Genomic DNA, 17,492 nt, shown 5'->3' on the forward strand with positions numbered 1-17,492 from the left:
TTCATGGATGTATAATAAGAACTGGTTAGCGTTTGTTGAGATCTTCATATGAAGTGAATACTTAAAACGAAAGTTAATTGAGATCATGGTATGAAGTGAATACTTAAAAACGAAAGTTAATTATAAATCATACATGATCAATTATATTCTTGTATAAACCCATAATGAGAATGCTTCTTGATGGTTTTTGAATATGTATCTATGCTTGCAATTTTTTCTGTTGCTATTTGAGAACTTTGCGTTTTGAAAAGAGGGTGTTGTGAGTTTTCATAGTATGTTTAATACTTAAAAACGAAAGTTAGTTATAATCAAATATAATCAATTATATTCTTGTAAACAAAACAAAGTGTTTTGTTTAGGTTGAGTTTTCTTCCTCTCCTCTGGCAGCAGTCCACAGGGAGGGGGGGCTTCACACTAGAGAAACACATTAGAGGCCAAAGAGAGTTCATGTCCTTTTCACACTAACATGAGGAGGTGTGTCTCATGTCATAAAACTATGGAACATGTTGAGACATGTTTAGCCCTGTACATTACAGGGCATGCGCAGTTCTTCACAAATTGGGTGAAGAGGAGGAGTTTGTTTTTTGGGTTTTCGATCCAGTTTGTTTAGCATAAAGAGACTTGTTTTTTGAGAGAGCGCGGAAGAGAGGGGGGGTAACCCCTGGTAGACTCTCTCCCGGTAGGCTGTGTGCTTCAGAGCTGGGTAACTAGCTCTCGGTATTGGTTCTGTCAGACGGGGTAAATATCTCTCGATTTTCTTGGTTGTTGGCTGAGTGGAATGATTTGATGAGAGATGTGTTTGTGGATATTATAACCCGCGACCTGTGAGGACCTTCCTTCGAACTCTTGGCGGATAGGAATGTGTTTTTTGACAGGTTAATCCGCCGTCTGTGTCGGAAAAAAGTGTTTGAATATTATAACCCGCGACCTGTAAGGACCTTCATTCGAACTCTTGGCGGATAGGAATGTGTTTTTGACAGGTTAATCCGCCGTCTGTGTCGGAAAAAAGGTATGAAACTGATGAGAATTGAGTTGGTAAAATGAAAAAGTTGAATGCGCTTTTTATTGTCACCGGTCGTTTTACGAGGAAATATCTCTAAATTCTATCGGGAGAATTTTAAAAATGTCACAACTGAAATGGGCAGTTGAAATTAAACATTTTGGTAATAAATGTAAGACTGTGAATTAAAGTTTCGTTTGAACATGATCACAGCACGGTTTTTTTTTTAGTATTATTATAATGTTGTAAGAGAGAAGGTAAAAACCCTGTATTAGTTTGGACCTATTTTTCTTCAAATAAACTGATCCCACCTTTTGGACTGGGATAATTTAAAAGACACCTGTGCCAATCCTCTCCTGCTTCAAAGGTAAGATTGCACCCTGCCACACACACTTAGGTAGGAGCACACTCCATTTACTGATATCAAAATCCTTCGGGATCGCTTAAACAGATTAAAAAAGAGTTGTCTGAATTGAAACAGCAGTTAATTGAACCTTGGTTTTTCGGGGGGTTAGGAAGAGGTGAGACCTTGCTGATGTTGGTGGATCTGAGCCAAGCAGCAACCTTACATAGACTCAATAACTTCGGTCAGGTCAATTAGTAGGTCAGAGTAATTTACCGGAATAAATTATCAGGGCCTCTCCGACTCTAAACAGGTTAGCGTGGGAGGCGGAGCCTCGTTCATTCCTATGAGAGTTGCTCATTGGCGCATGAGGACAAAATGGCCCAACTTTTGACAGTGCGAAACGTCACGAAAGTATTCATATAATTTTATAATCCGTTCTTATTGTGCATCCATGGGTAAAGGTAAAAGTCATGTAGTACTGAACACGTCACATGTACGTGCCGGGCGGTGCGGTCCCGTGGGTTAGATGGGCGTTCATAATGCCGAGGAAAATAACTCTCAGAATAACGTTATTAGCACATTTTACAACTTGAGGACCGAATGTTTTTAATAAGGGCTATACAAACGTTCATACTGGGTAGTTTATTTAGTTTTAAAAACATTATCCAATGATTTACAGACGTCTCTTTCCCAATGTTAGTCAATGGGAAAAAGTATTTCCGGGCCCGGCGACTGATACGGAAGTGTAGTACCGCCGTTTGGCCACAACGAATATTTTCCTCAGAGTCCGGCGCACTTCCTGCGGGCTTGGTTATTTTGCTCTGACAGCCAGGCATGACGGGTAATCTGTGACGTTTCGCTCTCTCAAAGGTTCGGCCATTTTGTCCTAAGGCGCCAATGAGCAGCTCTCATAGGAAAGAACGAGACCCCGCCTCCCACGCTGTATCCAGTTCTTATTATACATCCATGCTCCTTATGCGTACTGCAATTTTTGCGGAACCGCGTTCCGGCACGTTAGGCTCGTGTTGTGTTCAAGGAACCTGTGCTCGGCCAGGAAAGATAGGTACTCGCTTGTTTAATTATTTTGCGGTCTAGATTTCTTACTTTTTTTTTTTGACGTGTGTTTATAACCTTTTACCTCGAGGGCCGTATGAAATGGTCTCGCGGACCGTATACGGCCCGGGGGCCGGAGGTTCCCCACCCCTGCTTTAGACAAACAATTCAGTTAAGTTTATATTTTGTATTGTCTAAAGCATTTATTATTTTCATTTTCCCCCTCTCATATTCAGTGTGGACGGATTGAGACAGCGTGGTGTCCAGAGAGCTGCAGAGACTTCAGGGAGAAACCTCCGTGTGATGGACGTCCTGTCTGTTGGTTTGGAGAGGACTGAGGGTCTTTCCTCTGCGAGGAGGACTGAGGGTCTTTCCTCAGCGAGGAGGACCAGGGCTGATGAAGGAGCCCATGCTGGGCAAAGCTGATACCAACTGCACAGGCCTAGTCTGTCACTTTATTTGACTAAATGTGTTTACTTATACATTTAATAGGTTTACACCTTCTGTCCATATGTGCTTTTTATTTACAACATTTTGATGAAGTTTTGGTTCACATTTCAATAAATTGTATTTGTATTTGCACTCCTTTCGTCCATTATTCTTACTGAAAATGTTAGATTACACATTCACATCTGAGTGAAGATTGGCCCCATTTATTTGTGACGTTGCAAACTATGCGGTACAAGGCACAAGCGATGTGAAGCTCATAAAGTGAGGCAAATAGAAATAATCAGCTGATGGAGTGTAGATGTGGAAATAGGTGCATTTGATCAGCTGACTGTGTTTTTCGCCTATAACCAGACCTTCTCTGAGGTGCAGCGTCACAAACAAATGATGGTCCTGATAGATTACAAAAATATTTTGGTGTGCAGATCTTTGTTTTCACAATAAAAGTGTAGTTTGTCCTGTACTGGTCTTAAAATCTCATAACATCAGCTTTTAATTTTCCCAGTTTTTCAGTTATTCTGTCAAACTCCCCTCCTGAGAACAAATTCAAGCCACTTCTGCTATATTTGATGATGAGGGATAAAATGATTTTTGGCCATAAGTTCTTATTACAATTGGTAATGTTGGACTCAGTACTTGTTAGACTACTACCACAAACACAATGAAATACTTTTACTCCGTACTTTTTGAGTAATACGCAGTGAAACTCCTGTCCTGAGTACAATAATGCAGAGTACATGTTGATTTCTGCAGTAAAGTTGGTCATTTTAACATGAGGGTCTATAGAAATTGCTCCCTTCTGCAGACTGCTCCTACTGGCCACTAGATGAACTGCAGCTTGAGGCACTTCCTTATTGGCCTCCTGGCTCTGCCCCAGAGTTTGCCGCTTGGGTTCTAACATAAGCAATATATGAAATATTATAATGTTGAGTTCAGGGAAGAAATGTATAGGAAGTTTAACAATGTATAAAACAATTTGAAATTAGCTGGGATTCAAAATATATGAAAGCTTATATAGATACATAATGACTGTTGGGGAAATATTTTCCTGGGCCCATAATTGTTTATCAGTTTGAACTGCCCTCAATGAGCACCTGCGACCTTGGGCAGCTGTGCTCTCAGTGTTTTGTCTCCCTATTCCTGCCTGTCGGTTTCAGCTGATAGAGGTTATACTGTAGTGCTTTATCTCGTTATGCACAACGTTGATTATTCTCTCAGAACCAGCTAAATACATGGGTCTGGGGTAGAGATCTTCCGAATTGGTTTGGCAACCGCTGCGTCAACTCGTGGCCCAGCACATGTCTTGTGAATTCTCCGGCCGAAGCTCAAAATAAACCATCAGTGTTTGCCATCAAAGTTCATGCTCTCTCCGTGTCTCTCTGAGTCCTCTCCATTGCTTCAGAAGTTTTGATCACAGTATGGGGCTTATCAAGAATGAATGGAAGCACGAAGACTTAATGTCAAATTGTAGAGAGATAAGCTATAGCAGTTGTAGACAGAGTCATTTACTTTTCTTACTTTGCTGTTAGGTGTAAGCTCATAAGAGATGTGAGACCAAACAATGGTGTCTAACCTTTAAAAGTGCAAAAACAATTTAAACCAACTTTGAACTGTTGATAGGCTGTAAATCTGGCCAACTGATGAATGTCAAATGAAAAAATGTGCCCTTTTAATTGATGTGATTTAAAATGTGTATAAGTCATTTTGGAATGAATCCAATAAGCTAACATCAACATGTGCACAAACCCTGTCCCTCCAACATGATGGACAAGCCCTCTGGCAGCTTTCTTGCTTTTTCATCTAATATTGACTGTTGGCAGACTGAATGCTAGTGACTCGTCTGCCTGTTCTTATTTACCCCTAGATTCTCAGTTCCTTTTGATCAGACTTGCTAATGCCAGTAAACTTTTTATTATGTCAATAAATCCTTGAACTATTCCTGCTTACTCCTCCTCCCACTACTGCCAAAGTTCAGACTGTGACAGTACAATCTGGCCTCAAAATGGACTCACAGACAGTCACCAGCCCTGCCTTGCATTTCCTTACATTAGAGCAGAACTTCCTGGAGTCCTTGCAGTCTGCTAAAAGCATCGTGTATTTGCCTATGAGTTGGCATTCTTAAGATTTTGATGGAAGTAGGCTCCAAATCTTCTGTCTCCTGAGCCTGTCACTCCAGCATCCTCTGCATCAAAATCACATAGCTTGCACACGAGCATGCTCACAGGTCTACTGTATGAAAAGGGGATGGCCCCTTTGCCATCCAAAACACAGTCTTGTTTAATTATCAGTACGTAACCGGACGATTTCTTCTCACTACCAGCTAGAATGTTCCTTATGCCCATACCCTACATCTTAACCTGTATGTGAAAAGTATATTTATCAAACAATGGCATCCTTCTTTTAGGATATAACTCGTTCTTGAATTGTTATTTATTTCAATATAGTCGCAAAATCCATTCAAATCACAAATAAACTGAGCCATAAAATGATTTGAATATCAGAAAAAAATGGTGTTGGAACTCCAAAAATCCCTGCCAAGTATTACTCAACAGTTTTTACCTTAGGACTTAGTGTGCATGTTCAATATGATTGACTATGTGTGCAGATCCAGCAGGTTCAGAATAAGAATTAAACATTAGTAACATTTCCCAAACAAGAAAAGAAGAACAAGTTGTCACATTTAAAAACAACATAAATGCAGAATAGTTATTTGGCAGTCATTTTGAACTGGTCATTCAACTTTATGCTCCAAAGTTAGTCAAACATGTTATCGTTACCCCTTATTGATTTTCTACTGTTTATCTTTTTCCTCAAATTGGACCTTGTGTTTATCAGTTTCTCAACTGCTGCTGGGAAATGGTGTGTATGTGGTTGTGTTCATACAGGTGGACAGAAAGACTAGGTGAGGTGAGGTGGTGGTGGGGCAGTGAGAGGATAAAAGGAGAGTGCTGCATAGCGACACTTCACTGACAGCGGACCAGGATCAGGTAGGAGGATGAGGAAGACTCTGCTGTGGCTGCTGGCCTCTCTGGCCTTCGTCTCCCTGACTTCTCTTGCTGATGGAGCTCCAATGTAAGTAGACATGTCGTACCTTTACCCACTCCAGCTCTGCTTGAATCATTTCTCAGAAAACAAAGATATATCTTTTTTAGTTTTTGGTGATCTTCCTGGTATCAGGGGTGCACATAACTGGTACGCAGGTACGGCACGGCAAACATCTGAAATGCGTATAACGTCACTTGTGTCACTATGCGCCTTTGCGTACCTGATAGGTCATCAAAACAAAACACTTATTTAGTCTACACGTGTTTCTTGTCTACACTCAATGGAGTAAACTATAAGACATCATGTCCAAAAAAACAAAAGACATTAAGCAGCCACTTCGGCTTTTTGCTCCCTGCAAAAAACGCCAGACATTCTTGGACTGATTGAACTGGGTGCCGGCCGAGCCGTGCATCCGCAGGCCATAACCGACGGACCTGTGACGCTTTTACAGGAGGCAGAGGCTTAGAACACTGGACGACTAGGTTGGTTGCCGTGTGCACAGACAGGGTTGTTGTTAACGTCGGTACAGAATTGTACCAAAACTACACCAACTGGCTGCGGAGGGAGACACCCCTGTGCACATTCTGTGCCCCGCACACACTGGAGAACTGCGCAAAATCAGCTGATCACAACGTTCACGTTCTGTGAGACTTCTAATCGTTCTGTGGTCAAGCTGCTGCAATTGTATTTACAACAAGGTGGAGCAAAACACACAGCTGCAAACTTGTGTTAATGGAAGAGTTTGAAATCAGACAGAGGTGGAAGAAGTACTCAAATATCTGTTACAAGTAAAGTCCAGCATTCAAAATGTTACTCAAGTAAAAGTAGAAAAGTATTATCATCACAATATAGTTAAAGCACTGATTTAAGAGTTGATTATATTTCAACTCATTCATCCAAAATCTGGAAAGTAACTAAATGTATTAAATACATGTAGTGGAGTAAAAGTACACCATGTACCTCTGAACTGTTGAGGAGTAGAAGTACACAGTAGCATAACATGGAAATACTCAAGTAAAGAAGTATACATGTACTGTCTTAGTTACTTCCCACCTCTGAAATCAGATATGAGATCAGAATCAGATCAGATACGTCTGCATTCATATATTACCTTAACTCGTGTCTTTCATAATGAGGAGCTACAGTCCACTCTGTGTTACACAATTCAAGGTCATGTGGTGTTTCAAATGATGCCAATAAGTTGGCATAATTTTTTGTTTAGAGTTTGCACAACGACGCAAAATGCCAGACAGAGCAAGGGTCTAGAGATATGATGAAATGTTGTGTTGATCCAGTGCTGGACCTTTGTAATCAATAGATTACTCATTGTGTGTAATCCATGCTGGAGCTCATGATCCTTTGAAAAATAGATTTAGTTTGTTTCTGCAGTTTGGGGGAATTGAAACCTAAAGTTAAATGTTCTGCTCCGCCTCACTGTTCCCTTTAATTATGTTCTTACCAATTGGGTTCGGTTTATTTATTTGACCACTTTAAGCACAACTCATGCAGTATCCCATATATTTATTTGTATGCTCACAATTCCCAAAACACATGAATATTCTTTGAACTTTACTATTTGAAACACTTCAAACTCGTCCTGCGAATGGAAATAAACCATGGAGGCATCATTAATTCAAGATGAGTAGTTAATTTAAAAAAGGTTTTTGTGTGAATTCATATTTTGAACTCTTTTTTTTCAGTACATCCAAAACAGCATGTGGTTCTTTCTGCTCGGTGACATCACATTCACATTAATATACATCTTCTTTTCCGCCCCCGCTTTGCAGCGAGGTGATGTCTGCCCCCAACTTGTTGAGGGTAGGAACAGCAGAAAACGTTTTTGTGGAGTGTCAAGACTGCACAGGTGCAGACAAAAGTGTGATAATCAGTGTGTGGAACCATCCAACCAAAACCAAAAGGCTGGCAACTGCATCTGTGACACTTACCAGTACAGATGACTTCCAGGCGCTGGTACAGATAATGGTAAATGATGCGCTATAACTCGGCTACATTTTCTAAGATGATCTATGAATTAAAAAATGCACATACTATACACACCCTGCTCCTAATGAACTGTTTGTGTCTCTTCATAATGATTTCAGATCCCTGCTGGAGACTTCAGTAAGGATCCCAGCATCAAGCAGTATGTGTATCTGCAAGCTCAGTTCCCTGACCGACTGCTTGAGAAGGTTGTCATGGTCTCCTTTCAGTCTGGGTATATCTTCATCCAAACTGACAAGACCCTCTACACCCCCAACAGCAGAGGTGAATTTATTCAATATCATTAAATCAAGCAATATTTGTTCATAAAGCCCCATATTACAAATGTGAAATGTGCCCAAAGGGGCTGATTAGGAAAATCAGTCCCAATTAATCAGTGAACAAATTACTACTATAAAGATGTGACTTAAAGGTCACCTATAAGGCAACATCCACAATGTCATGTAATATATACATTAATCTGTGTTAAGAGTTTCAGGAAAAAATAATCTCTCTTTTTGTCCTGATCCAAAAACCGGTCTGAAAATGAGCTGATCAGATTTAGGCCACTTTGTGATGTCACAATGTTTGTTTTGGGTTGTGTAACCATTAGCCAATAACCAACCAAGGTGACACCCGCTCACCTGAATCTCATCCTAGAAGGTTTCCCATTCCTCAAATTTCCCTCCTCGACTCCTATCCTCGACTCATATATTTACTTTTAATTCATTGACTGTATTACATTACATTGCATTTAGCTGATGCTTTTATCCAAAGCGACTTACAATAAGTACATTCGACCAGGAAGACACGACCTTGAAGAAAACAGAATCATATAAGTACATCAGGTTTCATAGAGCTAAACATCTCAAGTGCTACTCAACTGGCTTTAGGTAAGCCAGCCCTTTATTAGTATATAAGTGCTTTGTTAGTAATTCTATCGCTCGAAGTGGAGTCGAAAGAGATGAGTTTTCAGTCTGCGCCGGAAGGTGTGTAAGCTTTCTGCTGTCCTGATGTCAATGGGGAGCTCATTCCACCATCTTGGAGCCAGGATAGCAAACCCACGTGTTTCTGCTGATGGGAACTTGGGTCCCCTTTCGCAGCGAGTCGTTTGGCTGATGCAGAGCGTAGTGCACGCGCTGGGGTGTACGGTTTAACCATGTCCTGGATGTAGGAAGGGCCAGATCCATTCTCAGCATGGTAAGCAAGTACCAGTGTCTTGAAGTGGATTCTAGCAGTTACCGGAAGCCAGTGAAGGCAGCGGAGGAGCGGAGTGGTGTGGGAGAATTTAGGAAGGTTGAAGACCAGACGAGCCGTATAGTATAGTATAATGGGGCAAAAGCAGGCTACAGCTGCGGGGGCACACACACACACACACACACACACACACACACACACACACACACACACACACACACACACACACACGTATTTATATATATACAATTTCAGAATCAAACAAGTATGAGAGCACTCTCATAATAACGTAACTCTATCAGAGACTGGATATATCTCTCCCCCCCTCCTCTCTCGCTACAATGAGGAATTTAAATTACGGGCCAAAAGTTTTATTTACAAGTATTAAAATTAAGCAGAGGAAACCAGACCAACTGAGACCTGTTTCTCCGCCGGATCTACGCACACACACACACACACACACACACACACACACACACACACACACACACACACACACACACACACACACACACACACACACACACACACACACACACACACACACACACACACACACACACACACACACACACACACACACACACACACACACACACACACACACACACACACACACACACACACACACACCTACACACACACACACCTACACACACACACCTACACACACACACACACACACACAAACACACACACCTACAGCTGTTCTCACTCTAAACATTGCGCGATGAAAGCAGTTAATAAAATAATATCCAGGGGATGCATGCAGAGCTGTCATTGGCTGAGATAAGTCCGGCCGTGCGTCACGACTCTTTGAAACATCTCTGTTACCGGAAATGCATCCATGGAGCCGTGGAGGACCCATCAGTGTATCCTCGGTTAGAGCTCCTCCAGAGAGCCTCCTCGACGCTCGATCCTTGGTCCTCAATGTGCATTTAGAGAAATTAGATGTCCTTCAACATGACGCGCTGAAATTCATTTCCGGGTCACTACCGGAGGACCGAGTAGTCGAGGAGTGGAGGAGTGGAGGAGGTGGAGGAGTGGAGATGAGAGAAATGGGAAACCTTCCGAGAGCACCATTGTGTTTTTTTGACCAAATATCCTGCAGAGGGGCGTGGCCAGCAGCAGCTCATTAGCATTTAAAGCCACAGTCACAGCATCATCACTTTGGGAACAGGGCTGAAACAGAGGGGTTTAAGGCATGCTACAATGCACGATCTGTTTAGTATTTCGAGCCAAACACTTCAGAGACATGTTTTATATATATCTGAGACCTATGATATATTGTTGAAAAAGAGTATAATAGGGGACCTTTAAAACATAGTAGTGGCAGCGGACCTAAATCAGGAGAACTGCAACAGGTTCATCCACAATCCAAAATGTGCAACGATTGAGTGCTTTCTGCAAGAGGAACTGTTGCCAAGTTGTTACCATGCATTTATCGGACATTAGTGCATAAAGATAGAGGCAGGGGAAAAGAGAGGCAGTCTAAGCCTATAGCAGCATGACATGGGGCTGGTCCAAAGTAAGGCTGAGCAAGCCCCAACTATAAGCTTTATCAAAAAGTAAAGTCTTAAGTCCACTCTTTTTCTGTCAGTTCATTACAGGATGTTTGCTGTGACACCCCGTATGGAGCCTGTGGAGAGGGATGATGCCAACCAAATGGATGTGTCTATTGCCATTGAGTTTGTGGTATTGTTTTCCGATCTTTGATAAGCACATATACCAAGCCTCTTTGCATTACAAATTCTTAACAGCAGATACTTTTCCCGGAATAACCTAAATAAAAGTAAAAACACAGCCAACCTGAGTTGTTGGGTTGTGTTACTTTAGGAACACCTGTCCTGTCACTTGCTACCCTCTAGTGGTTGATTTGCATAAACATAGCCACTTCTTTTAGTGGTAGATAAATACATTTTAGGAGTAGCTGGAAATTAAAAAAGTCTCAATGGAGACAATGACCAAGCTCATGGAGACATGCATAAAATAGTCTATAGCATGGATTTACAACATTAACTTGTTTCTGTTAATGTTTTACTTTTGTATTGTTCTTTTTTAGACCCCTGAAGGCATCATCTTAGCACTTGATCTAGTCTCTTTGAAATCAGGGATCCACTCTGGAAATTACCAACTCGCTGAAATCGTCAGGTTAGTAGTTCATCTTGTTTATGTTGTGTTCTCTACAATGAATTTCCATGTTGCGAATGTAGTGTTTGGAAAAGAGCTAAACAAAAAGTAATATCTTGTATGAAATGTGGAGACACAAAGAATTCTCAGTTCACACATCACCCCATACTTCCAAGATGATGAATGTAAGTGAAAAACACTGGATCAGAACAGGCGGGGGCGCGGGCGTGCGCGGGCTCGTGAACTGGCGCGCACAGCGTAAAGCAAAAACTCACAGACACTTCAATGATTTGTACGGCAGTACGGTTTGGAAACGATATCATTTCCTTTTTGGCGGGCATGAATAACACGGCAAAACACCGGAGCCTCGCTGCGGGGAAGCTTTGGCGCTGTTCTGGTTTGTTCTAATCCGTCAAAATGACAGTAGTTCCTGGGCTCTATAACACCTTACTGCACTTCATCTGGAAATTCATTTGTAAATTCATTCAGCGAATATGCTACTTTATTACATTCAGAGTCACATCTGAATGTAATAAAGTAGCATATTGGCTTTCTGGCCGAAATGATTAAGGATTAAAATAACTGTCTTCTTGTGGTCATTATATTTTCTCACTCTCAAATAAATAGTTTATTTATTAATTTCTTTATCTATAACAATGCAGCATTTTAATTGTAAATGCACAGATTCAATAGAAATAGGCCAACAGTTAATGCCTATGAATTGTACAGTAAACCTCTCTAAATTAGTGTTTAAATGTTGTGTTTTTGTGTGTTTCTATGTTTAGTATCGGACAGTGGAAGATCCGCGCAAAGTTCCACAGCAACCCACAGCAGAGCTTTAGTGCAGAGTTTGAGGTCAAAGAATATGGTGAGTCTCCCATTACCTGCACTTTCATTTAAAACCAATATCAACGTTTTTTAACTGGATTGGTTAAACCATAAATATCTTTTTTCAGTGCTTCCCAGTTTTGAGGTTAAACTGAATCCTACGAGCTCTTTCTTCTACGTGAACGACCAGGAGCTCACAGTCCACATTAAAGCCACGTGAGAGAAAGTTCTTGTTCCGTGGCTTTAGAGGCTGTTTGATTGGTGGATTGATTGTAGCAATGAATACAGGTTGCTGTTTAGAGGTTGGGTTGACGCTCTTGCTCTTTTAATTTCTTAATCATTTATTTTTACTTTGTTTAAAATGAACCTGTTTTGATTCATACATGTCCGTCTCTTCTGGATTTAGGTATTTGTTTGGTCAAGAGGTGAATGGGGTGGCCTACGTTGTGTTTGGGGTCATAAATGATGGTCACAAGAAGAGCTTTCCAAGTTCTCTTCAGAGAGTGCAGGTGAGCACATTCTACACTAACTATATTTTACATGTGTTTTGGAAGAGTCTCATACTCACAACATGCCTAGTATTTCTCCTCTAACTCCAAGATCTGCAGTTATTTCAGTTTCATTTCTATTCACAGATATTATGTATTTAGTGTGTTGAAAATGATGGTGGTGACAAAACACAGTCTTTTCATATTGTTTTAATTGAGAGACCCTTAGCAGCAGGAAATACAATGTTGTATTAGCAACTGTTCACTGTAACACTAAACTACATTTTAAGACACATTTTTGAACTATGTTACATTAGATTGAAGAAGGTGTTGGAGCTGTCACGCTGAAGAGAGAGCACATCACAACGACCTTCCCAAACATTGAAGACCTGGTGACGAAATCCATATATGTAGCTGTCAGTGTGCTAACGGAGAACGGTAAGAAAGAGACTAAGACTTTTCCCAAACGACAGGGGGGAAACATAAATATATTGTATAAAGATAGGATAAGTGTTTTTGTATCAACTACAAAGTGACTGCATTTAAATAATATAATTACATTATAAACAAAAACATCTTTAATCTGTTTTGATTTGATTTGTTTCTGCATCTATTAACAGGTGGTGAAATGGTGGAGTCAGAGTTGAGAAATATTCAGATTGTTAAATCTCCTTACACCATCCACTTCAAGAAAACTCCAAAATATTTCAAACCAGGAATGACCTTCGATGTTGTGGTAAAGTAATTTACATTAACTTTAAAAAAGTACTGTGAAAAAAGCACTTTATAATAACATTAGCAAAAGTATGGCTATATTTTTGATGTTTTAAAGTTCCCATGTCGTGCTTTTCCGGTTAGTACCCGTCCCCTTGTGTGTTATGTAGCTGTTTCTGCATGTAAAGGTCTGCAGAGTCACAAACCCTCAAAGTACACCCTGTAGCGAGTAAAACTCTTACATAGAAAATACCTATCTACGATGTCTCGCAGCAAGCAGGAAATGACACCAGTTACCCAGCTCCCACGCAGCATTCTCATCTGTTTGTCATTACTGGTGTCTTTTTCTGGTTGCAAACGCCATTGTAACACATAATCACTGATGTTCCGCTGCAACGGTGGAGGACTCATCAGAACAGAGTGGGCGAGCTGGCCAATCAGAGCACAGTGGGCTCAGAGGGGAAGGCAGGAGCTCCAACAAGCCGTTTCGGACAGAGAGTAAATACACATAGGTAGGCTACTATACAGCGAACAATATCAATCTAATCTAGTAGACCTCAACAATGGAATTATGATCAGTAGAAATGGCCATGACATGGGACCTTTAAATGATTTGCTGAAAAACAGTTACTCTTTTTTAAATTATGAAACCTACATAGAGTTTACTTCTCTCTTATTATATTATTAACAATAACAGATCACATAATTTTTCTTTGTCGTGGATTTTAATTATGATGTTAAGGCAGATTTTTCCGATTTAGGGAAATATTCCAGAGAAATTAAGAAATGTACCCGTTAAGTTTTGTGTCACCATAAAGTCATAATACTTAGTGAATATATTGGCAATAAATCTACAAGAGATTGTACAGGGCCATCAGAGAGATACAGTACGTCCATGTTTTTGAGCAGGTCCACGAATCCAGTCTTTGTCAAGTCTGTCACCACCTTCGTGCAGCTGCTGGCGCCACTTCGCCTGGTCCTCTGCCAGCCGTCCGTCGCGATGTCCAGGGCCTTCATGTCACGCTTTACGACATCACATCAGGAGGATGAGTCCCCAGCTGACCCAGAAAGCGACGCAGGTTCTGGTCCAGACTCTCGTCATCTCACGCCTAGACTACTGCAACTCCCTCCTGGCTGGTCTACCTGCATGTGCCATCCGACTTCTGCAGCTCATCCAGAATGCAGCGGCTCGTCTGGTCTTCAACCTTCCTAAATTCTCCCACACCACTCCGCTCCTCCGCTCCCTTCACTGGCTTCCGGTAACTGCTAGAATCCACTTCAAGACAATGGTACTTGCTTACCATGCTGCGAATGGATCTGGCCCTTCCTACATCCAGGACATGGTTAAACCGTACACCCCAGCACGTGCACTCCGCTCTGCATCAGCCAAACAGCTCGCTGCACCCGCACTGCAAGGGGGACCCAAGTTCCCATCAGCAAAAACACGTGGGTTTGCTGTCCTGGCTCCAAAATGGTGGAATGAGCTCCCCATTGACATCAGGACAGCAGATAGCTTACACACCTTCCGGCGCAGACTGAAAACTCATCTCTTTCGACTCCACTTCGAGCGATAGAACTATTAACAAAGCACTTATATACTAATAAAGGACTGGCTTATCTAAAGCCAGTTGAGTAGCACTTGAAATGTTTTTGCTCTATGAAACCTGATGTACTTATATGATTCTGTTTTCTTCAAGTTTGTATTTTGTTGGTCGAACGCACTTATTGTAAGTCGCTTTGGATAAAAGCGTCAGCTAAATGCAATGTAATGTAATATTTGAAGCACAGCAGTGGTCGTCCTCTGCCTCTGGAACCAGAGCTCAGCTCGCTGTATTAGATTTCCTTTGGCAGGCGGCCGTCTGGCATTCTGAGAAGGCAGTAAAACAGTAAAACATCTTTCTGATTGTTGAACTGTTTGTGTCGGTGTTGGCAGGTCGAAGTTGTGAATCCTGACAACACTCCGGCACCAGGTGTTGCTGTTGTGGTTAAACCAGGCAGTATGAATGGCATCACCGCAGAAAATGGCATGGCAAGGCTAACCATCAATACAGGAGGGAACCCACAACTACTGACGATCACTGTAAGTCTCTTAAAAATGCATACAGGCACCACAGGCCGCTTTTCAAATGTAAGCTTTGACCTGCAATCAATGAATAATCATTATAAACATTTTTGATATTCATTTTTTAAGGTGAATTCAAGCAGAGCTATCAGCAGATGTTTTTGCTTCTTTATAGCTCATTGCTTTACTTCCGATTGTTTGCACATTTAATTTACAGTATGTGAAAGGTGAAGCTTATCTTAATCGTAGCCAGGATAAAGATGGAATAGGAAAGACTCAATATTTATTCAACCATATGTATGCTTATGTGTTTCTTTCATTTCAGGCAAAGACGAATGATCCTCGTATTTCATCGACAAGACAAGCATCAGCCACCATGACAGCTCTCCCATATATTACCCAAAGCAACAACTATATCCACATAAGTAAGAGACCAGGGGTGGGAATCGTTTTGTATACCACTATTTCATTTTGTATCTTTTGAATAACGGTTTTATTCTAAATTGATCCTCAATTCACTGCATAGAGGTGCTAATTTAGGAATAGACTCCAATCCGCCTTGCGCTTATTATGGCTGTTTGGCAAATTACGGAGTGAACGTAGAGTGAAGCGTGTATGAAATTGTGGATTTTTATATTTGAGGAAGTTATTCAAAGTTAAGATTTGCAAGACTTTGGACGGTATTGAGCCAAATACCTTTACAATAATATGCCTGGAAAACATGCTCCTTTTATTATATTTTTCACTTTATGCAACAAGTTAATCTAGAACTCTCTTGCTCTAGAATTACTGTCCATCAGAAGCAATGTAAAATATCATTGTTGTATGGGGAGAAAATGTGCTACAATGCTCTACTTTAGAAATACTTGAGATACTGCAATCACAACATGTCATGTTTGCAGGTGTGGATTCAGCTGATGTACGATTAGGAAATAACCTGAAAATCAGCCTCAACCTCGAAAGGCAGGAAAGTCATAACACTGACATCACATACCTGGTGAGAGATGTTTTAAATCTGTGCATGTGTGCTTATACTACCCTTTTTGTTGCATCCATCAAGTTGTGTAGTGCAGTATACACGCTCATTAGTGCAATAAGTGCTGATATGTAAGTCTGTGTTCCTATAGATCATGAGCAGAGGTCAGCTGGTGCAAAAAGGCAGATATAACACAAAAGTTGAACGACTGATTTCCCTGATGGTTCTCATTACCAAAGACATGCTGCCATCATTCCGCATCATAGCCTATTACCACACAAATGGGAATGAAGTGGTATCAGACTCTGTTTGGGTGGATGTAAAAGACTCCTGCATGGGCTCGGTGAGACACGCAATACAAAACACACACCAACTGATTTATTTATTACTGTATTCATCTGACATTTTTTAATGTAAGCAACTGGTGCAACAAATCCAAACTGTATGTGTAATTAATTGACCTCACCTTCACATTTAGCTGAAGCTAGAACCATTGAGATCCGCTCCATCCTATGAGCCTGGCAAGATGTTTGGTCTGAAGGTTACAGGAGACCCAGGGGCCATGGTGGGACTGGTGGCAGTGGACAAAGGCGTCTATGTCCTTAACAACAAGCACCGCCTCACACAGAAAAAGGCAATTTATTTATATCATATTTTTCTTGCATTCATTGCATGAATACATTTCTAATGACATATCAGAACTTTAATGTGAGTTTCCAGATCATTCAACCTCTTGCCTTTAAGTGTAAGTCTATTTATTTGTGTGTGAATGACTTTCACTATGCTCAGGTGTGGGACATTGTAGAGAAGTACGACACAGGTTGCACACCAGGTGGAGGGAAGAACGGTATGAGTGTGTTCTTCGACGCTGGGCTGCTGTTTGAGTCCAACACGGCTTCTGGGACTGCCTACAGACAAGGTGACACTACTTTACTCTCACCTTCTGTGACTAAGGTAACTTCGTCACTGTGGACTGACGGCTTTGGGCTTTGTATATTGCACATGTGTTTTATTTTGAAAAGTGTTCCCCCTCCCGTTTTGTCTGTTGCTCCTGATTGTGTTCACCTGGTGCCCTGTGTTGTCTCCTCCCCCCTCACCTGTGTCTTGTTGGGTTAATTAGTGTGGTTATTTAGGCTCTGTGTTTCCTGCTTTGTTGGGTGTGTGAGATCCTTGTGGCTGGTGACTGTGCTCACGTGAACAGCGAGATTGAGGCTATGTCATGTGCC

At 41.3% G+C, this 17,492-nt stretch overlaps 1 protein-coding gene across 1 annotated transcript in view; it reads left to right on the forward strand.

The window, feature by feature from the left end:
* Positions 1-5,691: 5,691 nt before the first annotated feature.
* Positions 5,692-17,492, forward strand: part of LOC117536248 (complement C3-like) — a 28,162-nt gene continuing 16,361 nt past the window's right edge. Inside the window, exons 1-16 of the mRNA XM_034201042.1 lie at positions 5,692-5,918; positions 7,679-7,874; positions 7,994-8,156; positions 10,669-10,763; positions 11,131-11,219; positions 11,984-12,066; positions 12,155-12,242; positions 12,433-12,535; positions 12,832-12,952; positions 13,135-13,250; positions 15,162-15,308; positions 15,616-15,715; positions 16,193-16,287; positions 16,418-16,609; positions 16,745-16,900; positions 17,056-17,185. Of these exons, the coding sequence (XP_034056933.1) occupies positions 5,842-5,918; positions 7,679-7,874; positions 7,994-8,156; positions 10,669-10,763; positions 11,131-11,219; positions 11,984-12,066; positions 12,155-12,242; positions 12,433-12,535; positions 12,832-12,952; positions 13,135-13,250; positions 15,162-15,308; positions 15,616-15,715; positions 16,193-16,287; positions 16,418-16,609; positions 16,745-16,900; positions 17,056-17,185 (1,951 nt within the window). The 5' untranslated portion in view covers positions 5,692-5,841. The remainder of the gene's footprint in view (positions 5,919-7,678; positions 7,875-7,993; positions 8,157-10,668; positions 10,764-11,130; positions 11,220-11,983; positions 12,067-12,154; positions 12,243-12,432; positions 12,536-12,831; positions 12,953-13,134; positions 13,251-15,161; positions 15,309-15,615; positions 15,716-16,192; positions 16,288-16,417; positions 16,610-16,744; positions 16,901-17,055; positions 17,186-17,492) is intronic.

This window comes from Gymnodraco acuticeps, unplaced genomic scaffold, assembly GCF_902827175.1.
Source record: "Gymnodraco acuticeps unplaced genomic scaffold, fGymAcu1.1, whole genome shotgun sequence".
In the NCBI taxonomy this organism is placed as follows: Eukaryota; Metazoa; Chordata; class Actinopteri; order Perciformes; family Bathydraconidae; genus Gymnodraco; species Gymnodraco acuticeps.